At 41.9% G+C, this 26534-nt stretch overlaps 1 protein-coding gene and 1 long non-coding RNA gene across 2 annotated transcripts in view; one reads left to right on the top strand and one right to left on the bottom strand.

The window, feature by feature from the left end:
* Nucleotides 1-14661, bottom strand: part of col6a4a (collagen, type VI, alpha 4a) — a 22283-nt gene extending 7622 nt beyond the window's left edge. The window contains exons 1-23 of the mRNA XM_088410287.1: nucleotides 14577-14661; nucleotides 12055-12663; nucleotides 10536-11123; nucleotides 9044-9616; nucleotides 7297-7917; nucleotides 6405-6965; nucleotides 5481-6038; nucleotides 4754-5332; nucleotides 4022-4600; nucleotides 3077-3438; nucleotides 2726-2804; nucleotides 2491-2636; nucleotides 2285-2377; nucleotides 2161-2214; nucleotides 1643-1714; nucleotides 1536-1562; nucleotides 1413-1457; nucleotides 1283-1336; nucleotides 1078-1140; nucleotides 939-1004; nucleotides 704-757; nucleotides 585-620; nucleotides 53-115 (exon numbers count right to left, since the gene is read on the bottom strand). Coding sequence (XP_088266413.1) covers nucleotides 53-115; nucleotides 585-620; nucleotides 704-757; nucleotides 939-1004; nucleotides 1078-1140; nucleotides 1283-1336; nucleotides 1413-1457; nucleotides 1536-1562; nucleotides 1643-1714; nucleotides 2161-2214; nucleotides 2285-2377; nucleotides 2491-2636; nucleotides 2726-2804; nucleotides 3077-3438; nucleotides 4022-4600; nucleotides 4754-5332; nucleotides 5481-6038; nucleotides 6405-6965; nucleotides 7297-7917; nucleotides 9044-9616; nucleotides 10536-11123; nucleotides 12055-12663; nucleotides 14577-14652 — 5958 coding nt within the window. The 5' untranslated portion in view covers nucleotides 14653-14661. The remainder of the gene's footprint in view (nucleotides 1-52; nucleotides 116-584; nucleotides 621-703; nucleotides 758-938; nucleotides 1005-1077; nucleotides 1141-1282; nucleotides 1337-1412; nucleotides 1458-1535; nucleotides 1563-1642; nucleotides 1715-2160; nucleotides 2215-2284; nucleotides 2378-2490; nucleotides 2637-2725; nucleotides 2805-3076; nucleotides 3439-4021; nucleotides 4601-4753; nucleotides 5333-5480; nucleotides 6039-6404; nucleotides 6966-7296; nucleotides 7918-9043; nucleotides 9617-10535; nucleotides 11124-12054; nucleotides 12664-14576) is intronic.
* LOC148426295 (uncharacterized) lies at nucleotides 12302-26534 on the top strand. Its single transcript, XR_015865049.1, has 4 exons — nucleotides 12302-12403; nucleotides 12482-12637; nucleotides 14592-14674; nucleotides 26237-26534. It is a non-coding gene; the product is annotated as an uncharacterized LOC148426295 (long non-coding RNA).

Here is a 26534-nt window from a genome sequence, read left to right as displayed (position 1 = left end):
AAAAAAGTTTGAATGTTTTTAATGCAGACATGAGTTTTTGTTTGTTACTCACCTGAGGACCAAAAGCGCCTGGACTTCCTGACACGCCAGGATCTCCGGGAGCTCCCTCAGCACCCTGGAGAGCACAAACACGCTTTGATAGGTGCAATCAAATTGGTCAGTGTGGTGACAAAGCTGCATGTAGTCGGTCTAATCCAGTACTTCAATTTTTTTTTTTTTTTTTTGCAGCCCCCCTTGAGCCCCCCTCAAGAAAGACAAATGTTGCCTATCGCTGCAGTGACTATAAATAAGATCATTATCTATAATAATTGTATAAGCATACCTAAAATTGTATCTTTTTCCATTAGAAGAAGCAATATCAACAAACTTTCAACAAATGTTAACTTTTTTCACTGGGCTCATACAGGTTACAGGTTAATCTAAAATCAAAAACAAAAAAAATCATGTATGTGATTTGGAAAAAAAATATTGCCAGCAAATTAAAAACTATAACTCTCAGACATGAGAGACTGGCATCCCATCGCGCCCACCCCACTGTTTGAGAAGGACTGGTCTAATGTATTTTATTCTTGGTCATTTCCCACCTTTTCTCCAAGGGGTCCTCGTCGTCCGTTGGGACCCTGACACAAAAAACAAATTTAGCGTGAGAGTAAGTTAGCTGATGCTAGGCAAGATGGCGCCAATAAATCAAATTAAATCTCACAGCATTCCCGGGGATGCCGCCGTCTCCAGCCCGACCATCTTGTCCTGGTTCTCCCTGTGAAGAAATAGAATGTGAGCAGGAACATAAGATCCAAAGAAGGAACGAAAGAGGGATATAAGAAAAGAGTTTAAGAAAAGAGACAAGAAAGACTGGAAGCATGAAAAGAACGATAACGAGTGACGGAATCGTCATCACGATGTTCTCAGCAGCAGTGTTGCGTTGTGGGATTGCTGACCGGTAAACCAGGGTTTCCAACATCTCCCTTGGGTCCGGGCACGGTGTTGTCTCGTCCAGGTTCTCCCTGAAAAAACACAAGAAGGCGGGTCATGTGACCAGCAATCTGAGTGGTCGTCGCAAGGAGACTCTCAACTTACGGGATCTCCTCTCAGGCCTCGCTGTCCCTTAAGCCCAGCCTCCCCTCGAATACCAGGAATGCCCTGAGGGAAGGATAAGATTACACTTGTCAATCAACTGGCAGGAGTTCAGAGGTCAACACGCCTATAGGTTAATTCCACATGCAACAAAACTATGTGAAACACAACAATATAATATTACATCTCATGTCCCTGTGTAACTTACCGGATCTCCGGGATGTCCTCGCTCTCCTCGGCTACCATCTTGTCCTGACACGCCCTGTGTGCACAAACACAATTTGAGCCTTCATCTTACGTGATAAACACGATGATGATGATGACACCCGGGCATCTACCTGCTCTCCATTGACGCCATCCAGCCCAAATTCTCCATCGTCACCCTGCCAACATATTCATTTGACGTCCATCAAAGGCAACTTACTGCTAAAGGATGACGTCATTTTGTTGAGGTCACTCACCCGATTACCTCGCATGCCTCTGTAGCCCTGAACACAAATCAAACAAAAGAAGTCAGTGACGCCCCGCATGTAGTGTATCACCATGCAAAGGGACAAAAACACATTACCTTTGATCCTCGGATTCCAGCGCAGCCTTGTACACCCTGTGGTCCACTGGGTCCAGGACTACCACGGTCACCCTGAAACACATCGACACCACGGCTGAACTCTTAGCACCACAAGCAAGGATCCAAAGAGGGATCTTTACTTCATTCAGAAAAAGCACAGAAGGATGGAATGAAAGGTAAGAAAATGAAAATGACAGAAGTAATCAAAAATGCATACTGAAGAAAAGGGAAAAATGGTTGGAAAAGAAAAATGACTCCTTACAATCTATGAAGGAGGGAAATGAAGACGAAAGAATGAAAATGAAAGAAGAATGATTGAAGAAAGAACAGGGGAAGAGACAGGCGTTTTGCTTGAGGGAAAGCAAAACCAAAGAAGTAAAAAGAGGGGAGGAAGAATGAAGAAATGGAAAAAAAGAGAAAGTGAGGAAAAGTAAAGAAAGGTGGGAAATTAAGTTAAAAAGGAAAAAAGCAGAAAAAGACAAAAGGATAAAAGGAGGAATGAAAATAAGCTTACTTACAGGTACCCCCTCCTCTCCTGGGAATCCCGGGTAACCACGTTGTCCCGATGCACCCTAAAAACAAAAAGACATCACATGAAGAAAGTGTTGATAATGAAGATGACGACGATCATGAGTTTGTAACCTTTGACCCCAGGGAACCCCGAGATCCACGTATGCCTTCGTGCCCCGAGCATTTGCACATGACGTTGCAGCACTCGCGATCGGAAACCGTGTCCTGTCACAACACAACATCCAACAGTCAGTCACAGGACTCCACGTTGTTGTCATGTGACGGTGTTGCGTTAGCGAGCTTTAGCATTTAGCTGAGCCGCCTCCCGGTGAACTCACGATCTGCTTGAGTACGGTGCTGCCCACGCTCTGCATGCCGATGCTGAGTGGGACCTTGTAGCCGAACCCTCGGCCGAACTCTAACATCTGTAGTTGCGCCAGGTCTGGCGCCCCCTCCAGGCCTACCATCAGCAGTGCATCCAAGCCTGCAGGAAGTTTATTGAATTACATCTGTTTGTCAGACCACAAAAACATACCTTAACATCATCCTTTTTTAAATGTATTTTTTTCTTACCAGACTTTCGCAGCCGTTCTGACTCGTACTCCAGCGTCACCACGTCTTCATCTAATCCGTCTGAGAAGATGACCAGAACCTATAGGAGGACATATCAGGTCAAGAGTCGAGAGTTGAAACATCTTTGGAGCTTTTTCCATGAGTGTCTCATGGGTTGCCAGGTTTGTGCACACCATATAAAAAATTAAATTTTCAAACGCAATCGCGCAAGACTCTCAAGTCATGTAAGTCAAGGTAAGTCTTTCATATGTTTAGCCAAGCTTGTCTTAAGTCCTAAACTCAATGATTTAAGTCATGTGACTTGGGTACACAAGACCTCTCCAAGACATATGCAAAAGACGTGGTACGTACCTTCACGCCACCCCTGGAGTCGTCCTTAAACTTCTCCCCAAAGGACCTGAGCATGGCGGTGTTGAGGCGTGTGGGAACATTCAAATTCAAAGTCATGACTTTAGTTACGACGTCATCGTTGGGGTCATAGGGTTTGAACTTGAAGTCGTAGAGGGTTCGTCCATCCTGGCCCACTACCCTGTAACCAATTTTGGTCTTAATCGGGGCAGGCCCAGTGCAGCAGAGCCCTTGGATTGTGGAGGCGTAATGGACGATCTCGGGCAAGAAGGTCCTGAGTTTGGTATGGCCGCTGACCAATATTTCACCAGGAAGGCCACGTCTTTGAGAAATATCGAAGCCCATGGCAATGTCAACGCTGCAGCCTGAAGCAACATTTGTCATGCAAAAATGACAAGTCAGACAAATCTATGAATGTACCTGGAAAAAAAGAAAGGAAAGAAGGAAGAAGAGAATAAAGGAGAAAAAAGCAATGGAATTCAGGCAAAGAAAAGATCTTCATCTTGTTAGGATGAAAAGAAAGAAGGAAGAAATGAATAAAAAAGAAGAGAAGAATGAATACAAGATGGAAAAAAGAAAACGTGGGAACAAATAAGGAAAAGAAAAGAGGAACTGCTGAGAAAAGAACAAAGAACAAAGTGAGGGGAAAAAGAAAAAGGAAAAGAAAAGGAGACAAGGAAGGCAAGAAGAAAGCAAAGATGTGAAACCAAAAAGAGGAAAGCTATTAGTGATGCAAGGAAATACGATAAGAGGAGAGAAGAGAAAGTAAAAAATAATGGAATGATAGAAAAAAAAACACAAGAAAAAAAGAAGGTAGAAAAAGAAGAAATTACTGGGGATGGAAAGAAAACGCATGGACAGAAGGGATGAGCAAATGATGGAAAAAGGGAAGGATAGAACAAAAGAAGGAGTAAAGCAAGGAAAAAAAAGCAGAAATAAGGAGCATACTTGTCTGTTCTTTGTGGGATTTGGATTTACAGATGGTGTCCACCACCTTCTGTTTGATCTTGTCCAAACTATCAAAGTTCTCGACGGTGAATAGTCTGTCGTGGGTGCCTGTGATCTGCAGAAGCTGAAGGTCGTGCACGTTACCAATGCCGATGGCAAACACTTCCACCCCAAGTGCTCTGAGGCGGTCCGCGGCATCCTGCACCTCATCCTGGGACTCACCGTCCGTGATCAGCACCAAGTTCTGGGAGACGCCGGCTGCCCTGCGGCAGCCGTTGGACTCCTCAAAGTGACCCCTGATGGCATCCAGGGCGCGACCAATCAGGGTTCCGCCGCCTCGTTGGTTCATTCCCATGATGCGCTTGGTCACAGACTCGTAAGTGAAAAACTGGTTCAGGTAGAACTCGTGCTGGAATATGTCACTGAACTGCGCCAGTCCAACGCGCACTAAATCCTGGCTGACTTTGAAGCTCGCGACCAGTTGTGTCGTGAAATTCTTCATGATGGCGTAGTCGTTAATGCTGATGCTGCCTGACTGATCGAGTAGAAAGATCAGATCGGCTTTCTGCTTCTCGCAGGCTGCAGAAGTAAAGAGCACATCATTGGAGATGTTTTAACCAAAGTTACCAGATCATGTTTATTTTTCAGTAATCACATCATCTGATTCTTGGTTTTAGCTATTTCCTAGTGGAAGTGCATGTGCATGGAAACAAGGTCTTAAGTGTCTCCTACCTGGTTTTGTGGAATTGCAAAGGACGTGTGTGATGTTCTTGTACAAAGTTTCCAGAGCAGCAAAATTGTCCACATAGAAGACGCGGCTTGAGTCGTGACCAGCCATAATCTCCAGCTGTTCCCTGATGGCGCCCTCTACTCCGATACTGAAGACACTGATCCCATTTTCTCGCAGTGCCACAGAAGGTTGGCGGAGATTGTTCTGATCCGTGGCGTCGCCGTCTGTGATCACCATCAGAATCTGCGGAACCTTGAGCGCTGCCCGACCTCCGTGCTCGGCATTGAAGAAGGGCAAGGCGTACTCCAAAGCCTTTCCTGTGTAGGTGTCTCCATATGGGGATTTAAGAGCTGATATTGCTTGCAGAACATCTCGCTTGGACTCGTATTGGTTGAGAGTAAAAACTGATTTGGGGTCTGTAGAGAACAGAATGACTCCAAAGCGAGTGAGGTCTTTACCGACCGTAGTTTGGCTGACCATAGATGACATGAACTTCTGCATGCTTTTGAACTTATCAGACGTGATGCTTGTGGAGCCGTCCACTAGGAAGATGATATCTGCCTTCTCTGTCTTCTTGCATTCTGTTGGAGGAGAAAAAAAAATCAATTTCTTGTAGGAACCAGCCGTATAGTGAACTCTCGTATTATGGTATCTAGATCTGGAACGTAACCCCCCTGTGATATTCACTGCGCTGGAGTTTTGACCAGAGTGTGAACAAAGATAAATTACCTCTATCTGGATCACAGATTTCCAAAGCCACCTGACTCTCCAAGTCCTTCAGAGCATCAAAGTCCCTCTCGGCGTAGACGCGCTCTGGTGACCCACTGATCTCCAGCAGTTGAGTGCTGTTGGCTTCCATCACCCCGATAGCATAGACCACTACGCCCTTGCGCCTCAGGGCCGCAGCAGGAATTTTGACATTATCTTGAGCTTCTCCGTCTGTTACCACCACCATCCTCTGTCTCACACCAGGGCGCCCACCTTGGGACGCGTCAAAGTACGGCGTTAAAGCAGCGATAGCTTCTCCCGTATGCGTACCCCCTCCAATCTGTTGCATGGCGTCGATGGCTTGCAACATTTGGTCTTTGGTAAAATGGCGGTTCAGAGGGAACACCAGCTGTTGGATGGTGCTGAACTGCATGACGCCCACATGAACGTCATCCCGCCCAATATTGGACTTGCCGACCACGGATTTCATGAAGTCTTTCATTTTTTCGTAGTCCTGTGGGTAAATGCTCCCAGAGCTGTCGATCAAGAACAGGAGGTCTCCTGGTACGTCTTTGCAAACTGCAGAAATACAACGCACGTAGAATGTTAGTCATTTTTTTCGTGGCGGACTTCATTCCCCTCATTCCCCGGACAACTCCCCTCAGCAAAACTGGCCAAATGTGAATTCAATTTCTCGTTTTGGAATTTGAAGCCCTCCGTGTATGGATTATGGGTGAGCTAGAGTCTATTCCAGCTAACTTCAGGCAGCAGTGGGGTACACCCTGGACTGGTAACCAGCCACCGACTCATCGAAGAGACTATCAGAGTGTGAATTTGTGTTTTGACACATGGTTGCACAAATTACATGTTCTGAAATGTATGATTCCGAGAGAAGCTGAAACAAGCAGTAAGGAATAGTGATATTTGAAAAAGAAATCTTCTCACCATCTGTAGTGCAGATATCTGTGATGATCTCATCCTTGATGGGGTTCAGAGCGTCAAAATTATTGACAAAGAACGTCTTCTTGGGATCACCCGAAATCTCATTAAGTTCTGCCATGTCGGCATTCTTCACTCCAATCGCGTATATAGTAACACCTTGAGCTCGTAGCTTCTCCGCGGGCAACTTAACCACATCTGAGGATTTCCCATCGGTAATGACCACTAGGTACTCTGGCACCTTCTGACCTCGAGTGGCTAAGGCCCGATCAAACTGCGGTCCCATGAACTCCAGCGCTCTTCCCGTTTCCGTCCCGCCGCCCACTTGCACGATGGCTTCCACCGCCTTCTCCAGGCTTTTGGCGTCCGCATAGGCCGTCAGATCAAATTCCAAGTTTGGTGCATCTGCATACTTGGCAACGCCCAAACGAACATGCTGAGGCCCAATACGAAAGGTACTGATAAACTCGATGATGAACTTCTTCATGTCGTAAAAGTCGGTTGGGTAGATGCTTCCGGAGTGATCAATCAGAAAGAAGATGTCCGCTTCATCAGTTTGCATGCAGCCTAGAACACAACAAAGTTGAATGTATTGTTTCTGATAAAATAGTTTGGACTGTTTGCAGAATTGTTCCCACATTTCCTACTCCTTACTCACAATATAGGGATGTACGGTATAGGCTTTGTATAGTGGACTACGTAATTCAGTGATCTTAAATGCGGTACTCGTACACAGGCTCTCTCTTATTGTATGTGATGAATTACTGAGTTAAATGTTCAAACTGTGCATAATACCTTTTTTGAGTACTCACCATAAAGTGAGTAAAGTTATGGGGCGATTTTAAACAGAACTTTGCAATGCTCACACGTTTTAATGACAAAGCGTGTCGGTGCAAACCTTCCTTGATGCTATTTCTTCTCACATTGACGCTGACCGCTTGCCGCAGGATGTTGTGGCAAACGATATTCTGCAGTTTCTGCTCCAGCACTTGGAGTTTGGAGAAACTGTCCACAGTGAAAATGTGCTTGCTCGGGGGATGAGACGCCATCTTGACCAACTGGGCGTGGTTCGCGTTCTTGACACCCACAGCATAGATTTTGACGCCCGCCCGACGGAGGGCCACCGCAGCATTGCTCACGTCGTCTTGGGATTTCCCGTCAGTGATCACCACTGCCACCTGCTGGATGCCCTTGTCCTTCCTGCTGCCTTTATCTTTGGTGAAAACATTTTCCCGCGTGAAATTGAGGGCGACTCCCGTATTCGTGCCGCCGCCAGTGTATGGCATTATTTTGATGAAACTCAGCAACTCGCTCTTGTCGTCAAAGGTGTTGAGGTAGACCTGTGCTTTCGCTTTGTCACTGTACATCACGATGCCCACTCGCACCTTGGACGGAGCCACGTCAAGGCCGCTAACAATCGAGTGCAAGAACGTGCGGACCAGCTGGAAGTTGGAAGTTCCGATACTTCCGGACTCATCGATGATGAACACGATGTCTGCCAATTTGGCTCCTTTGCATTCTGCGGAAGAAGAAACAACAAAAATAACTCTCCCAGTGCTCTATAAGTTTGCACACAATGAAAAGAGAATTCTTTGAGTCTTTGCAATGGCAACAAAACCCAAAGTGAAAATGTCCAAAGTATCCCCAGTGTCACATAATTCATAAGTGTTCCAAGACCTCCTTAGTTGTCACTGTTTTCCTTGAAGTCTAATGTATGACTCACAGTCATAGGACAATCATAACTTTAATGTGGTCCGCTACAAAGTTTATTTGACACCCTTCACATAAGGGTTAAGTTTGCTTCAAATTTCCTAAGGTCAACTTTTGAATCTTCATCAAAATCCTCACGACTTGTTGTGACATGCCAATAACTCACTTAACAAAAGCCAGACGGAGGCTGTCTGGATTTAAATGTCAGGAATATGTTCTTTAAACCTGTGACTATGCCAAAATATAGAAGAAATTGCAACGAGTATTGATGAAACAATTAACTAGATATTCATCGACTTAAAGAAAGGTTTTGATGCGATAGAGCACAATAATTGAATGAATAAAATGAATGAATGATGGTACAAGAGGTTTGCGGTCTATGGGGAAAAAATATTCAATAAAAAGCTGGTTTGATATTGATAAATTATCATTGAATCTGAACAGAACAAAGGATATCATTTTTGGTCACAGACAAATTAAACACCAAGTCAAAATTTACTGTTAATTCAACTAAAATAGAAAAGACTAAATCTCACAAAATGTCTTAGTTATATTTGATGAATACTATCTAAAACCAACTACCATACTGTATAGTTTACCAAAATAAACACTGCGTAATGTGCAAAGTATACAAGAATCAATTTTGCTACGGGGTCCAAATGGTGTCTTAAAAAAAATCAATGATTATGAACATGAAGCAAAAGTAAAAGGTGCTTATTTATGGCATAATGAAATGGAATTGAAAAAATGTGACTCGCTTGCTATGTTTAAAAACGAGGTTGAAAAATACAATGCTACAAAGATATAGCAATCAGATACTACATCATTAGATGATGTATAAGGACTGCATCTTTTTTTGTACAAAATCTGAAGGACCTAAATTGATGCTGAAACCGAAAGATTCGATGGACAAAAGATGAAAGATTTCCTTGTACCTCCAGTTAGATTGACCTGCAGCTCCTGGTCTTCAAATGTGGCCTTCAGAGAGGGAAGGGTGTTGACAGGAGATTGGTACACGATAGCAGGACTGGAGGCAACGTCCCGCAAATGCGGGATGGATGCGCCAAGGCTCATAGCCACAACTTTGATGCCTTGGGCCTTGAGTAAACGGGACTGCTTGGACACTTCGTCATCAGAATCTTTCCCACTCAAAACAACCAGGTACTGTCGGACACCTTGGTCTGCCCGGCCTCCCGCCTGGCTGGTGAAAAAGTTCAAGCCTGCGTACTCCAAGGCGGCGCCCAGGTTGCGCTGCTCGTTGGGCTGTAGCCTACGCTGGCGGAGACGGCGAACCGCAGCGCTGGTCTCATCGTTGGTCTGGTGAGCATTTAGTAGAAACTCCACCTTGGTGTCTTGACCGTACTGAGCCAGGCCGAGCCGGTGCGCTGAGATTCCAAAGTTCAGCTGGTTGGTCAGTCGGACCAGGAGGCTTCGGACCTGCTGAAATTCGGCTTGACTCAAGCCGCTGTCCACCAGGAAGAAGATATCCGAAAACCTTTCGGACAAAGCTGAAAAACACAGGAGATTTTGGAGCCATCGTCTCTCATCTGGCAGCTTGACACAAAGCTAAATAAGTTAGCTGTCTTGTTAATATTCTGCCCCTGTTATTTTTGGCCAAGACAAGTTCAGGCTGCGTTTTGTATTTCCCAGAGCGGAACATGACTTCATTTTAACCTCCCACATCGGCGCACATATTGTTTAGTGCTCTTAAAAGGCGTCCAGAAGCTGAAAGTAAAAATCCCTGCTTGCCAAAAGCGGATCCGACATCTTGCTGCTTTCAGATTTTTAATGTCGAGCTGGGGATTCATTTCTGTGGAAACTTCCCACAGCAAACATGCCTTACAGTAAATTCTTCTCTTCCACTGAATTGTTCGTGTTGCGTGTTTTGGCTGGCCTCAAACATAGTGAGCTTGTTTTGGTCTGTATTGTTGCGGTATGGCACGAGGCTATATGTTGCGTAACTGTCTCGCTACATGAATTGTTCATTTGAGCTGAACATCGGATCTTCATCAAATCAAAATCCACAAGGTCAGAGGGTCATAATTGGAATAAATTCTTGTGTTAAAAACACTTTGTACGCCATAAATCTATAACGATCAAATGAGTCATATCAACTATGGTTCTAACTTAATGTAATTTAACTTATCAATGATAACTTCAGAAGTTCTTGAAAATAAATCTGTCTGTCTGTCTGCCTGTCTGTCTTTCTGTCTATCTATCTCTCAAACATACATACAGCATATCTGATTAGCTTGTGTACCGATGGACACAAATCTTTGAAATCAAAACCATTAATTCGGTTTTCATTGCATCCTTCTCAGTGAGGTTCCATCCACATATTCTTATGCTGCTAACAAACTAGCTAGTTGCATGCCATTACTGACCTGGAAACCTAAACCCAAAAGACCTTGACCTTCCATAACTCACCTTGCCTCTGGTTGTCCATGGAAGTGCACACGGTTTGCAGCAGAACCTCACTCAGTCTCCGAAGAGCTTGGAAGCTGTCGATGAAGAATCGGAAGTTGTCAGACGGTCGGTTGGCGATGGCCTCAAGCTCGGCCATGTTGGCCTGTCCCACTCCGATACCGAAGACAATGACCCCGTGTTGTCTGAGCCGCCGGGCGGCTTCCACCACATCATCGGTGGAGTCTCCGTCCGTGAGGACCACGGCGATCTGAGGCACCCTCTGGTTCGCTCGGCTTCCGGCGCTTTCGGTGAAAAACTGCGTCCGCACAAAGTCGATGGCCTTGCCTGTCTCTGTACCTCCAGTCCGGTAGGGGAACTTGTCCAGTTCGGCCAGCAGAGACTTTTTGTCCATGTGATCTTTCAACAGGAACTCTTGAAAAGTTTTGTCTGTGTATTGCGCCAAACCTACGCGGACCTTATCGGGACCAATGTCGAAACCGGACACCACGGTTTTGAGAAACCCCCGGACCTCCTGGAAATTTGAAATGCCAATGCTGGAGGAGCCGTCCACAAGGAAGACCACATCAGCCACGGTGGCTTTGGCACACTCTGAGAGAGAAGAGAACAACGTTAACGTTTGAAATTTTCATCCATCTGTTTTCTATACTGCTTCTCAATATTGGTGGTGTTCATCCTGGTTTGTTTATCATTCAATCACATGGTACATATCAGGGGCATTTCAGCAATGGAGGACACCTTTTCTTTTTGTGGTTCAAGATATTTCTTGTTTTGAAGGAGACACGACGAAGTTAAGCAGATCTCCAAGTGTTTGTGGTATGAGTGGAATGGCTACATCAGTTTTAACCATATCTTTACTGTGTCATACCCAACCAAGTTCATTTGAGTTTAGTCCAATCCCCGAACAAATGGAGCAGACCTTTTTTTCACCAGCCAACTCTGCATTTAATATATTCACTGTCATCCTGTCTTTCATGTGACTGTGATGGAATGTGCTACAATCTGTTAAGGATTAACAATTACTCAGATTTTTTGAGGGGGTACAATGGATTGTCAGTTGCTTTGCATTTTTCCATATTTCATTCCAAGAACTACATTGCTTTCAATGCTTTTCAACTGGACTTTAAAAGCTGAGCCTAAAGTTCACTGTGATGCACTTTACAGATGAAATTCATTTCATGTTCTCTAAGTCTTTAAATGCGCATCTAACTTCAATGTTTCAAAACGTTTTGTGCACCTTACTGTTCTTAAAATGGAGCTTAACGGGGAAAAATTCAAAGCTGGTTTTTGATCCATGAAAAAAAAAATCTTGGTAAAATTACATGACATTTTAACATTCGTCATCATATTGTTCGTATTTTGTTAAGGGAAAATAAACGCCTTGTAAATTTGACACATCACAAACAGGACAGTGTTTCCCCTGGCGATAAAACCAATGTAATGCCGACCACCCAACGTTGGTGTCAGCGCCATATTCATGGTCTCATTGCCACCACGAGCTATCTGGCCTGACGTTCGTTACCTTGAGACAACTGCAGAAGTTGTCGTTTGACTTCCTCCACAGTGGTGCACAAAGTTTGAACGACGCTCTGAGAAATTCCCTGAAGCGCGGCAAAGTCCGACACGCTGTAGACGTGCTGACTGTGCGGTTCGCTGGCGATCTCCCTCAGCTGATCCTCGTCCGCATCTTTAATCCCGATAGCGTACAAGACGATCCCTTTCCTCTTCAGCTCCAAGGCGTGAGACTCAACATCATCTTGGGATTTTCCGTCCGTGATGACCACGGCTATCCGGGGCACATTGTGGTTCACCCTGCTCCCGGCCTCCTCCACAAAATGGTTACTCAGCATAAAGTCCAGGCCTTGACCCGTGTGCGTACCGCCCCCCATGTAGGGTAGTTTGCTAACATAACGGAGGATGTCGTTCTTATTCTGGTATGTGTTGAGCAGGAACTCTGTTCTCGGTGTGTTGCTGTACTGGACAAGACCCATGCGGACCCGGTCAGAGCCCACGTCGAAGCTGTTGACCAACGTAGACAAAAACTGGCGGATCTGCTCAAAGTTTTCTGCGCCGATGCTCCAAGACCCGTCGACCATGAAGACCAGGTCGGCCACGGCTTCTTGAGTGCAGACTGACAATTGGGGTCAGGCTCGTGTCACATGGTAAAGCGGCAGTTTTGGATGGTGTGGCGGTCAAACAGCAAGTGCTTTGCTAGCGCAGGTGGCGTACAAGTCTGGCAAGCCTTTTCAACATTTATTCCATAGCATTACTATCCATCTGAAAGTCTATAATGGCCGTTTTTTAAGAATAAGGAAATTAAATGAATGCTTGAACGGCTTAAATAAAATCTGCAGTGACGTGCAGTGCAAAAGCGTGAAAAACATCCAAGCTGTGTCCCCTTCAACTCAGGTGGAGTCTTTACGTCTTTGTAAATTGTCAGTCAAACGAGTCACCACAATCCATAAAGTTAAAGGGAGGAAACTGGACCCTAACAACCAAGAAGAGTAGTTATCCTGGGACGTAGACCTTTTTTATTCTTCCACATCTTCTGCAAGCACTCATTTGGAATCTTTCCCTCTATCAGCAATAATTCTTTCTAATTGGAGGTCTTCAACTCCCAAGAACAGTCCAGTTACCCTGGGAACTGACCTTTTTTAAGCTTGCATGGCTTCAACAAGCGCTCAAATGGAATCTTTTACTCCTTTTGTCATTACTCATTCTGAAAACATTGCCAAGATTTTCTCGAGACAATAGGCCTGATTTACGTAGATCCCCAAATGTGGCAATATATTTTGTCTTCGCGCTACACCGCATACCAAGTTAAGCCGCCGAATGCAACTCAACCATTGCAAAAAAATAATGAAAAATACACTGGACAGCTATGCTGCAAACAAAGCAATTAATTAACGGGTTGGATCTGCAACCCAGTGTCTGTGTTGTACAAAGTGATTCTTTTTTTATTTGAACTACAAACACATGGCCCCATTTACAAGAAAGAAATTAACGGCGGCTCCGATGTTAGGGGCGAGCAACAGTGTTGTGCAGTGTTTCTAGCAAGTAAAATCGTAAAATGAACATTTTAACTATTATTAAGATTTATTATATTGTCTTCTGTATTTATGAATTGTTCTTTAAGCAAAAATATATTTTTTGTTTTTCTATGAATACCTGATTATTCAATGGTTTTCATAAGATATCCTAATAAGATATTTCCTACCTGCAGCCCTAACGAGGAGAAAAAAAAAATGGTAGTGATGGAACTGGAAGTGTTAGCGGAAAGAGGACAAATGAACTGGATATTTCGCCACTGCTCTTGTGACCCCGATGAATCATTACACAGCTTGCGCAGTCAAAGAATGTGTGCTTATGACTGTAGTATACTCCCAGTCCCAGGGAGACTCTCACGCTGTTCAAAAGCCTTTTTTTTTTTTAATTAGTCTCAAGTGTGTGTGAATTGTATGTATTTGGCCATCCTGCGTAACACCGAGAGGCTTGGGCAAGCACACTCTCAAAAAAACTACACCGGGAGTTAGTCTCTAATGATCCAGATGCAAGGAAAGACAGAGCTGAAAGATGTTTAGTCCCAAGGGATATACAGTAGCATGACTCCCTCTTGTGACTAGCTCCAACTCAGCCCTTTGAATTCGGACTCTCCCAAGATTCCGTTGATGAATAGGTCAATTTTTCTTGATCATTCGGGTTGCATCCGAAATCAGGAATACAAATGGTCAGATCCTGATCACCATGGCAACATCTTCTAATTTTTTAACACTGTCTCAAGTCATTGAGGAGAGATGACCAGGATATAAATAGTGGGCGTGAAGCATGTGAGGCGTTAGTGCGTGAACAAGCACAGTACACACGCACACACACACACACGCACGCAACACACACACACACACTGTGATGTTAGTACTGGTGATATCCATTGTGAGCATGAGTAGCTGCCAATTGTGTGTTTTTACGTGAGCATGTGTGTGAACAGCTGTCCTATACACGCTGGAAAGCAGTGAGATGAGGTCATAGCTCAATAATGACACCCACCTGTCCTCTGTGCAGCGTTACGATGGAGGCAGACGGCCACCATGAGAGCGAGGAGAAGACTCCGCCCCCCCGCCATGACGATTTCTTTCTCCTGCAAGGTGGGAAGCAGCCATTTTGTCATCATGTTCAAAACAGTGTTCTATATGCGCGTCCTTTTGGCTGGTGACTAGAAATGGAATAATTTTTGATGAGATGAATCGACAATTGATTTAGAAGTTAATAGATTGATTCTTGATAATGTTTTGGGACTTAAAATTTTATGAATGCTCCGAATTTCAGCCTCTTGATAGGACAAATCCTCAGATTTCATCAATCCTGCATGAAAGCAGATTGACCTTAATACATTGATTCTTGATAATGTTTTTGGACTTAAAATTTTATGAATGCTCCGAATTTCAGCTTTTTGATCGGACATATCCTCAGATTTCATAAATCCTGCATGAAAGCAGACTGACCAGCATTGTGTTAACCAAAAAATGAGACATTTACAACCATCTTCTTTTAATTGAAAACAGTGATCACCATTTTATCCGATTTTCTAACATTCAACAGACCAAACTAGCAAACGACTCATGATAAAATGTGCAATTTGAAAACGTCACTTAAAACAGATATGAATTGAAACATATTTTTAAAATCCAGTAAATCAACATTTTTTTTTAGTTTCAGCCCTACTGATGACCAGTCTATTGTGTTTTCATGTCCTGACATTGATTCACAACCGGTCCATTGATTTCTACGAAGCCCAGAAATAAACTGCCGACCAATCCGTTGTTCGTCTACGTGGCCTGTCGTTGAATGGCGACCAATCAACTATTTCTCTGTTTAAAGGCCTTCTTTTCATACCCATTGCAAGTGTATGGCCATATAACTATGTGCACGAGTGCAGTCTTCTTTCTTTTAGAGATTTTGTAGATGGGTGCAGTTTAAAATGGCTTTGTAGCGCCGTTGTGGGAGTGAACATAACCAATTTCATTCTTGGCAAATCGACACGACTATCTAATTCACTTTTATTTCAGCGCAGTTGAGACATGGGGTCCACACGGTGGAAGTACTGTATAACAAACTCGCTGGAGTTGGTACAGAAGATTGGTAGGTGAAAATTAGTCACTTCTATGGCCTGCCGTTGACTGGCGACCAATCTATTGTTTGACAATGGACCTTTTTTACATATCACAAGTTGAGAACAAAGCTCGCTCTCACTGTTTGCAAGGTTTTTTTCTTCTGCTATTTTTGTAGACGGCTGCATTTAGAAATGGCGTTGTTGTGGCAGTGAACACAGCTAATTTGATCCATGGCAAATCGGCATGACTCCCTTTTCGTTCTCGCGTTTCGTTGAAACGCGGTCTACGTGGTGGGAGTATAACAAAACTCGCTGTAGTTTGTGTGGGAGATTGGTCTGCGGAAATTAAGTTCATAAGGAACTGCAAGATAATCTCCATTTGCAGATGATGTAGAGTTGGCGGCTGTGAAATGTACACTTGGAAACCGATGTCTACTCCCTATTGTGCGCCTGTGTGTGTGTGAATTGGATGGAGTCCAGAAAACCCTAAACTGCACGCAACACGCTAGGATAGTAGTGAGCACATCTACCTCACAGTCAAGAGGTTCTGGGTTTGAATCTCAGGAAGAAGACGTGTTCTCCTCATCACATTCATTAGCAGTATTTGATGAAAATATGAGGATGACGATACTGATGATGACTGAATATTTGTGTTCCCGAGAAGACCAAAGTCACTTCCTTTTGTTTTTGAGTGTGAGCAGCTGTCCGCTATCACAAAAAGAAAACTGAAGAATTGGCCCATCTGCAAGTGTTTAAGCTGACTGCCGCGTTTCCTGCAGACCCGCGCCGCCGACCACATCAAGTGCCAAACGGCGGAGGAACGCTTCGGAATGTCATGTGCACGTCGTTTGTGAGAAGGTGACCGAGAAAAACGCGTTGTTCAAGAAAGACCGCTGGCGGCACGGCGGCATCGTGGTCAATGCGACCAGTTATTGACTGGCGACCGGTCATGGGTGTACCCCAAGTCAACTTGGATAAACTCCAACTCACCCTGACACGACCCCTTTAAGACAAACAGTATAGAAAAATGATGGATAGAAGGAACTTTTATCACCATCTGGAGTTAAACACAAACAGAAATTGTAATAAACATTCTTGATGAGCTGTATTAATTGATGCGCTATTTACACACGGATGGATGTTGTTAGCGTGCCAAAGAAAAAGCGGCGAGCCTTTGAAAGGTCAATGGTGCTTGTTGTATTTATTACAGATGAGAGGTTACAGATGGGACTGGGATGTTCATAAATCAGCTCCACTGGGCTGGAATGTGTGAGTGAGTGTGCGTTTGTAGCTGTCGAACACACGTGTGTACCAGCCAGGTCCAAATGTTTTACAGGAATGTGAGGATGAGGAATGGTGGAAATCATATTGTGTGTAATTGTGCATGATCTCTGTGATTTGGATAGGTCTGTCTATTTCTGTGGCTCTCAACCTTTTTTCCTGTGATGAACACCCAGGAAAGAAGCCCACTCATCAGCACAAAGCATTTTTGGATGATCACCTCGTTATTTCTGGCTCGCCTGCCGGAAAATGGTGTCTCTGATGACAATTTTTGTCTGTATAGAACTTAACAAAATAAAAGATTAGGCAGTTTTGCGCAATATAGTAACAAGTTGCTAAATGTTCCAATTCATTCACTCTTAATCTGAAAAGAAAAAAAAAGCGGTATTCCTGTTCCTGCACTGAAAAACATTAAATTAGATTTGTTTATACTTGCAGAAACCTGGATAAAATCTCCCAATCCCCCCGATGTGTCTTCACGTACCCCCACTTGAGAACTGCTGATGTTTGTGATAGTTGTGTATATGTGGTATGGACTGCATTTGTGTTAGATGTGTGTCTGTCATGTATGCATGCATATGTTGTTGATTAGCTGATGTGTGTGTGAGAAACGTGTACTTCATGTGTGTGTATGTAAAAAGTGTATATGTTGTGATGTGTGTGACATGTAAAAAGTGTGTAAGTAATGTTTGATTATAATGCATGAGTACATGGTGTATGTGAGTGTGTATGCATGAGAACATTAGAACCAAGAGACTCAACCACAAATTTTGTGAGATGAGATATGTGTGTATGTAATTGGTTTGTGTGTGGGGGGAGTATACTTGTGATGTGTGTGTGCATGTGTGTGTGTGTGTGTTGGAGTACAATGTGTACATTAAGGTGTGTATATAGATTTTAGGCCTGCGTATAATCACTGTCTCGGGCCGACCGTAGTTCTCCCAAGGAAAAGGGCCCCGCTAATGTGAAGCATGTGATGGTAATCACAGCGGGGCAACTTGAGTGACTTTGTTTACGTCCTAAGCTCAAACCTCCTCCTTTGCTCAAGGATGTACTGCAATGGTCTAAGGATGGAGGAAAGGGAAGCACCTGATTGGATGTCTATGACATCATCTGAAAAACGAAAGATGGCCTTGAAGGGTCAAAGGATACTGAAATGAAACAGCAGAAACCGTTTTCCTTATTGTTCCTGTTGTTCTCTGTCGTGTCCTTGTTCATGTCCATGCGCTTGTTCCAGTCTTTTTCATTTGTCTTATTATTGTTGTTGCTTTTGTTTTATTCTTAGTTCTGTTGTTGTTTTTACTCTTATACTTGCTCTTTTTCTTGTTGTTTCTGCTCCTGTTCTCTTCTTTTTCTACCTTTTCCTAATGTTTATGCTGCTAGTCCAGTTCTTTTGTTCTTCCTCTTACTTTTGCTCTTTTTCTTCTTCTTCTTGCTGCTATACCTGTTTTCTTTTTCTTGTTCTCATTATTTTTCCTGTTCCTATGCCACACCTAGCCGTCATTCCTGTTCTTTTGTTTTGTTGTTGTTCTTTGTCTTCTTATCTTTGTTTTTAAAATAAATTATTTCACCTGCTTCTGTTCCTATTCTGGTTGTTTTATTTGTGTTTATTCTCTTAATCTTGTTTTTGGTTTTGTTCCTGTTCTTTTTCTTGTATTTACTCAATTCTTCCTGCTCTTGCCCGAGTGCAAGGTGTCAAACTCCAGTCCTTGAGGGTCAGTATCCTGCATGTTTTCCATATTTTCTCTCTCAAACACACCTGATTCAAATGATTAGGGTCATTTTTAAGCTGCAGAGCTTGCTGGTTAACTAATCATTTGAATCTGGGTTTTTAGGGGGACAAACCTGGAAAACATTCCGGACATCGGCTCTCAATGACTGGAGTTTCACACGTGCTCTAGTGCTTGCTGTTGCTTCTCTACCTGTTCTTTAATTTCCTCCATCTTTCATTTTACTTGTTGTTGGTCCTGTTCTCATTTGTGTTCCCCATCCTGTTTTATGTTGTTTTTCCTGTTCCTGTTTTATTTTCCTTTTTTTGGCTATTATTGGTCCTGTTCTTGCTCAAGCTTCTTTAACGCTGTTGGTCTTGTTCAAAAGGTTGTTCCTGTTGCTATTCCACTTTGTTTATTTTATCACTCCAATTCCTATATCTGTTTAGTTCTCTTTCCTGTTCATCTGATTCTTGATAAAATCCCTGTTCACATGCATGCCCTTGTTCCTGTTGCGGTGGTATTACGTAAGGTGTTAGTGTTGGTTCTTCGAAAGCCATTAGTAGAACAAACATAGTCATTCAAGTGGAGTCCATTTGGAGTTGAACCAGCGACAGAATAGAGCCAGCTGGGACCGCTAACTTGAATCCAAAAACCTGCAAAATTTTCCCTTTTTTTTTCAAGAAGCCTCACAGCTGCTCTGGTCTCCTCAAACCCTCCAGGAGACTCAAACACTGAATGGATCTGAGTCCAGGCCGAAGGACCATCTGGAGAACAGATGTGGTCTTGGCCACTTCCTCCACATCTCATCTGACACTTGAGCGCCACATTTTCATCGAGTTACTGTCGGGTAAAGTGATTTACTGCCACACCAAATTCGTGCTGCGCCTTGGCTCGGTTCTGATGATTATGGACTTAGAATGGCTTATGAAATCAACTCAACTTCACACACATTGCAGTTCAGACCCGGCAGACCAGCCAGACTTGGCTCAGCATGGCCACCAACTCTACCATAAATCTTTTTCTTGGCCCACTCATTTAACACAAAGTCCACTTGATCACTATGACTACTTTATTATTATTATGACTACATTATTATTATTAATGCATGATCTCTATGACTACATGATTATTATGTATACATTGAGATTAGGAACGGTACATTAAAGACCTTGTAGAGTATAAATAAATGTCTTGTAAGTTTGACACGCTATAGTCGTTATCAAGTGTGCCAAATTTAAATGAGCTGAAAGAAAATCACCAGAAACATGATAAAAATGCGGCTTGAAAATTTTGAGGTCATGCAACTTTCTCCATTCTTAGACGATGTAACCATGCCCCCCTGAATATCCAACAAGGCACTCTAACTCATGTCAAAATTAGTAAACAATTACCTCCCTCTTCCGCCTTATTTCCGTGACGTGCAAGCACTCATGGCCGACAACGAGGCACTCTTAAATCAACTGAAATTTGGTCCACGCGCTGGCCATCCAACCAACTCTTGTGCGTTTCTCCCAGTGATGCATAAGTCACTATAACACAATTTAACTATAAGTTGTTTATTGGTACTTCTTACCACAAGAAGTATACGTTACTTTAACCCAAATTATTTAATTATTTCACGGACCCCCTGCAGTCAGGCCACTGATCCCCGGGGGTTTGCGAACCCCACTTTGAGAACCATTGCTTTGACATAATCATTATTTGAGTAAAGTTTAACCACCACTGATATTGTATGTATAAGAATTTTAATCACTAATTTCTGCGAGTCTGGTAGAGAAAACATCAAACAAAAGTTTCTTCCTGATCTAAATGACTGAAAACGTGACTAATTGCTGCTGACGGGAATGTTGGTTGGTCGGATGGTCTAGACGCGTCCTCACACGTTTCTTCCCGCTCCGGCCTGCTTTTCCTTTTTTGGTTAACGCCAACAACGGCCACATTCCTGCTTGGGCCTTCAGGACCTTCTACATAGAACATCTCCAGGAAATTCCTCTTCTTGGGTTTCTAGAGCGCAGGAAACCGAATCTTAAGCTGAGACGGCGTCACCCAGTATTTCGCCAAAGACACCCCCTAAAAAACAAATAACGGTGACAAGCCCCGGCCACTTTGAGCGGACGCCAACCTCGCAAATATTTCGACTTCTTTCCTGGATAATATTTATGTAACGTTATCATTCTGTTTGGAGAACCTATAGTGTCAGCTGCAATGTCAGGGACACGAGCTGGGTAACAAACTAATTGTTTTGTCCCGAGGGCCGGGATGAATGAAAAATCATAATTGTATAGTTACCTCATTGAACTATTGGCTCAATTTATGTTGAGGATAAAATGATGTCATGACATTGTATGCTTGTCAGAAGAAACCGCTTTGGAAATTTTGGAACAGGTTTTAGGATAAAAAGAAATATCAAAGTATGTGCATATTCAAAATGTGCCTATTAGAAATGTTTTCTTTCATTTTTACGATATTATTCCCTGAAAAACACTGATTTGCCAAGTCAGTCTTGTAGACATTTGCACTTAGGGTAATTCTCCAAATTTAAGACACACTTTTCCCCCCAAAAGTATGGGTGAGTTCTATAAATGTAACTTAGATTTATATTTTGTATTCGACACCTTTCAAAGAATATTGATCCGAAGACGAGTTTCAACACACAAATGTGAATTTTTATACAGGCCGCATTCTCACAATAATGACCGTATAGTTTAATATATAATATTATAGTTTAATATATGCACAGTATATATTTGTTTTATTAATAACCCAAATTGTTTTACGAACCCCCTGGTGTCAGGCCACGGACCCCGCTTTGAGAAGCACTGCTTTAAATCATAATGTAGCTTTATTAAAATAAATATATCAAGCATTTAGAGTTTTGATTATTACAATTAACTAAAACTATTTAATATACACAAAATTTACTGCATGCACATGTATGTTTTATTATAACATAAAATTAAGAAATATTAACCAAGCAGTTTTATGTCTATTTTATATTATAATAAAATAGACATAAAAATGCTTAGTTAGTTACTTAGTTCATTCTTATTTTAGATTATAAAATATATATACAATTGTTTAATTAATATTTGTTGTTATAGGGCTTGAAGTTGATTTCAATAAACTAAAATCGCATTTGTCCAGACAACTAAAAAAAAAAAAAAAAATGGAGATTGTATTTTTGGGCCCTTTCACCCTTTATTACTCTCTATTAAACTAAATATTTTTTTTTTTTTTTCTGATTGACCACCAGTCCTGTTGCAATTGATTTTTGACTTGTATAGTTGTCAATGGCAGTGAATGATTACTTTACAGTATTCTGCATCAGAATTTAGTAAAAATGGATCTTTGGCGTCTGTAGCCATCGATGGTCGTGAATGATTTAGCATACTTTATATATTAAATTGTTTACTAATTGGTCTTGGGGAAGATCTAAAGCATTTGCATATATAACTGTTTCTTGATGGCGTTTAGAACATTCAAATGACTTGTGTTTGTTGGCGACGGCGGATCAAAAGGAAAGAGCTGTCTGTGGCGTTATCAAGTTGAAGGTCCTGTGCGTGGGCGCGTTTGCGTGTGTGTGGTCCGTTTACAGTTCGCACACAAGACATTTGCTTTGTGTGTGTTTTCCTTTTTGAGTTCGACAAGTTTCGTCTGGCCATCATTAAAAAATACTTCAAAAGAGACTTTGTGTTGCTATTTAAGCATGTCATGTTCTTGTACTTCTTTTCTTTGATAGATCAAAGAAGTTCAAATTAATAAAAATAACAGCTACGATTATCATCAAAATAACCTTGACACACACTGCGGTGGTTGTGTTCACATTGTGTATATCGGGGAAACCCCAAACTTGATCTGCATTAGCGTCAACCAATCTAATGGGCGGGACCAACTTCCGGAGCTGATCTTAATCTGAGCTTTTGATCGGTCGAGACGGAAACGTCTCATTGACTTTGTCTCGCTTCGTCGTGTGGCGTGACCTTAACACCGCGACCCGCCGCAAACGACCACGCCCTCGTGAACAAACGGCACTTATACATCATCATGTATTATAAGCATACACTGTACTAATTATGGGCTTAGTTGAGCTTTTTTCCCCGGCTTAAATTGCGAGCTCTCGTGTCCCCATTGAAAGAAAAAGAGGGCAGCCCGAAAAAGCCGATTCAAATTATTTTTAAAGTTTTGTCATAATGCGTCATGGCCACCAGTGTGGAGAGGTAGAAGAAAAACATCTCATTATTTTTTTAATAACTCACACAAAACATATAATTCACTCCTGCTGCCTCCAGTGTGGTCAATTTGTAGACAGGTGTGTGCACTTAAAAAAAATGCCAACATTTGTCACATAAAACTTAGTTTGTGCCTCCGGTTCCAATTAGGTGAGGGGAATTTAATGAAGTCCCTTTTTGACCGCAATGTTTTGCTTTTTGTTTGATCATTTTATCAGCCAGAACTACTGTATAACTTTTTTGACCAATCGATTCATGGTTGTCACCCCCTCTAAATCTTGGAATTCATTATTTTTCAATTAGTTTTTTAAATTATATTGCATAGACCAGTGGTTCTTGAAGTGGGTTCCGTGAAATAATTGAAGCGTTTTGGAACTGATTTAGTTCATCTTTTAACATTTACAGATTTGTGCCTTGTTTGGCTGAGTCTTTGTTTTTTAGCGCCGCCTCTGGCCAATCATGATAGTGCATTGATAGTGCTCTACAGTAGATAGAAGCGGTTTTAACTAGGAAGGACAAAACTTTGGGTTATTAATAAAAAAAAAATGTGTTCATTTTATTTTATATTAAATCGTGAAAGTATTCATGACTCTTCAAAATAGCAACCAATTCAACCAGTTTCATATATTTAAAAAAATGCAATCATTTTTAAATTTGTCAAAATGTGTTTTGTGGCTAAAATTGCATGCTAACGAGATGATGAAGCCAGCAAAGCTAATGCTGTTGTTGACTGAATAATTGTCCAAGTTTGTTTTTTCCTGCCATTGTTTGTAATCTATAGCAGTGGTTGTCAAACGCGGGTAAATAAAAAACACATTAGGGGGTACGTGAGATTGTAACAAGGTATCAGCAAATCCAATTTTAATGTTAGGACATGACTACTTTTCAAACTGAGAGTAAATTCGTTGGAACATGATGCAATTTATTGTTGTTACAGAATGGTGACCCCAGTTACAAAATGTTTTATGCCTTTATTTCTTAAATTTTAAGAAATAAAACATGTTGCATTCACTGCCATCTGGAGTTGCTGAATTAAATATGCCTAGAGATAGCACTACTGATGTCGTTCCAAAGTTTAATCAGATATGAATGGCACAGCTCTCTTTAAGTCTGTTCCTTAGTCCCGCCAAAAATGATTTGCGCTGCTTAGGGGGTTGAAAAACTTTTCACAAGGGGTACATCTGTTAAAAAAGGTTGAGAACCACTCATCTAGCAGTATATACAGTTGGATTTTTTTCTTCAAATCTTTTCAAATATTTAAAAATATTTTTTTTTGGGGGGGGGGGGATTTTTTTCCCCACCCCATTTTCCATGTACTAAATTTTAAGACGCATTTTTGGGAAAAATTTTCGGTTTTAATTGTCAGTATTTTTTCCCAATGCATTTCAATGAGTATCAATTGTAAGTGCATTTTAGCTATTTGTGTGCTGGGTGGCCCCAATTCACTGCAGATTTTTGGATTAGCTGTACAGTGAATGAACAAGTTTTATAAATATATCTATTTAGGGAATGGAATCATTATCAGCCGGGCCAATTATCGCTCCAATATTTGGCATTTTGAAGTATGTCGCATCAACTTTTTTATACATTCCAATCCGAAGAAGAAAAAAAAACACAAATTAGTGGGGAAAACAGCCATACAATAATAATGCAACAAGTATTACTGGCCTCTGGATAATGTAAACTGTGAGTGGGCCCGATTAATGTGGCCCCCAGGCCGTACACCCTGACGTAGTGTATGTAAAAGTGAAACATGTGCATGGCGTGTATATAAAACTTAAACACGTACAAGTGAAAACATATGAGGTGCAGCAGCAGGAATTTATCTGACCTCTGCTGCCTCAAACTATGGAAGCTGATTTGGGACAAATGTTGGCAAAAAGTCAATTATGTTTATGAGCTCAATCTTTTAAAGATTTTTTTTTTTTTAAGTTTTGTTCAAACTCTAATATTGTTCCATCACATCATTAGTGAGTTGAGTCTGGAAATAAAAAACAAAGTGCAATTACAAATGAATGGATACAATGAATTAAGTTGAGCGCGCATCAATTATAGACATTTTAAATGGTCACGTTAATAGTCACACAACATTTATGAAGCAAATGAAAAGCTGCCAAACATGGTGATTAAAAAGTCCAACTCGCAAACATTTGCAGATGCGTGGGGGTCTGTGGGGTGGGGCACCATGCCAGAAACCCCCCCCCCCCCCCCCCCCCCCCCTTCACACACATCCTTCTGGTTCTTTTTTTTTTTTTTTTCTGGTTGCACTTAATCTGCTTTTGCCATCAAAACCAATGTTAATTCTCATATGTACATAAACCACGTTTCAAGTGGTTGGAACTTGTGATGAAACAATGTTCCTGCTCATATTTCTTTGAAAACATTCCATCCATCATTGTGTGCGCTTGCGTGGATGTTTTCATTTAAATGTGTTTTTCGTCTTAAATTTTATATGTAAACATATTACAGAAGATTTGTTTGCTCACAATCGTAAGATAAATCAATATGCCATAGAAACATCTAACAACTTAACAAATACACATGTGAAACACCTGGCAGCATTTTTTTTTCATTATATTCACTTCAATTGTGACGTTCCTTCTCATCACATTATTGCATTATTATGATCATGAATTTCAAAACAAACACACATATTAAAGCATGCACACACAAAAGAGAAAAAGAGACACTTACAAGTCACAGCTCGGACGTCCACTGCACGCCAAGTGCTGCGTTGCAACGGCCTTGTAGGGAGGTGCAGCCTGGGTCCTGCTGGACACACCCCTCAAAGACCACCCCTTCCTTCGGTCTCACACACACACATACACAAATGTGTTCATACACATAATAAATACTTAAAGGTAAAAAAAAAAGAACTATTTTCACATACCCAATTCCTATTTTGGCTGATTGAAACTAAGGCTTGATTAAAAGCTTTTCTAAGTCGTATAATTTAACCCAAGTACCTTGCTGATTTTCCTCAAAATGGCCGACTTCCTGTTCAATTTCAGGCATGCTGTTATGACAAGTATCTCTACCCAGTTTTATGTCGATTGGTGAAACTAATCGATAGTGAGGTAATTTTCCTTCAGTTGTGGCTTCTAACTTGCCGACTTCTTGTTCAATTTCACGCATGGATCCTTTAAACTTTTTGATGCATCTTGTAATGACAAATATATGTATTCAGTTTCATATAGTGAAGGGATTTGCCCAAGGTGGGCGTTTCAAATCAAAATTTCGGACTTCCTGTTCAATTTCAGGCATGGTTCCTTGCTAGTTTTTTATGCGTGCTGCTATGACAAATATGTTTACCAAATTTTATGTGCATTGGTGTATGTTTCAAATCATAATGTCCGACTTCCTGTTCACTTTCAGGCACGGGTCCGAGAGTCTTTTTTCAAGCATTCTGTCATGACAAATATGTCTACACAAATGTATGTCCATTGGTGAAACTCGTGCACGGATCTGGACATTTAAAGCCTTTCATGGGACGCTATACTGAGGGAGCTTGCTGAAGGATGTTGCTTCAATCCAAAATTTCAGACTTCCTGTTCACATTCAGGTATGGATCCTTGAGACATTTTCATTTGTCCTATTATGACACATATGCCCACTCGATTTTATTTCCATGTGAAACTAGTGTCGGGCTGAATTTTTACAACTTTCCAAGGTA

The sequence above is a fragment of the Hippichthys cyanospilos genome, chromosome 3 (genome assembly GCF_059441005.1).
Source record: "Hippichthys cyanospilos isolate Australia breed blue-spotted pipefish chromosome 3, RoL_Hcya_1.0, whole genome shotgun sequence".
Taxonomy (NCBI): Eukaryota; Metazoa; Chordata; class Actinopteri; order Syngnathiformes; family Syngnathidae; genus Hippichthys; species Hippichthys cyanospilos.
Note: the sequence above shows the minus strand (reverse complement) of the source record. Positions and strands in the feature narration are given on the sequence as shown.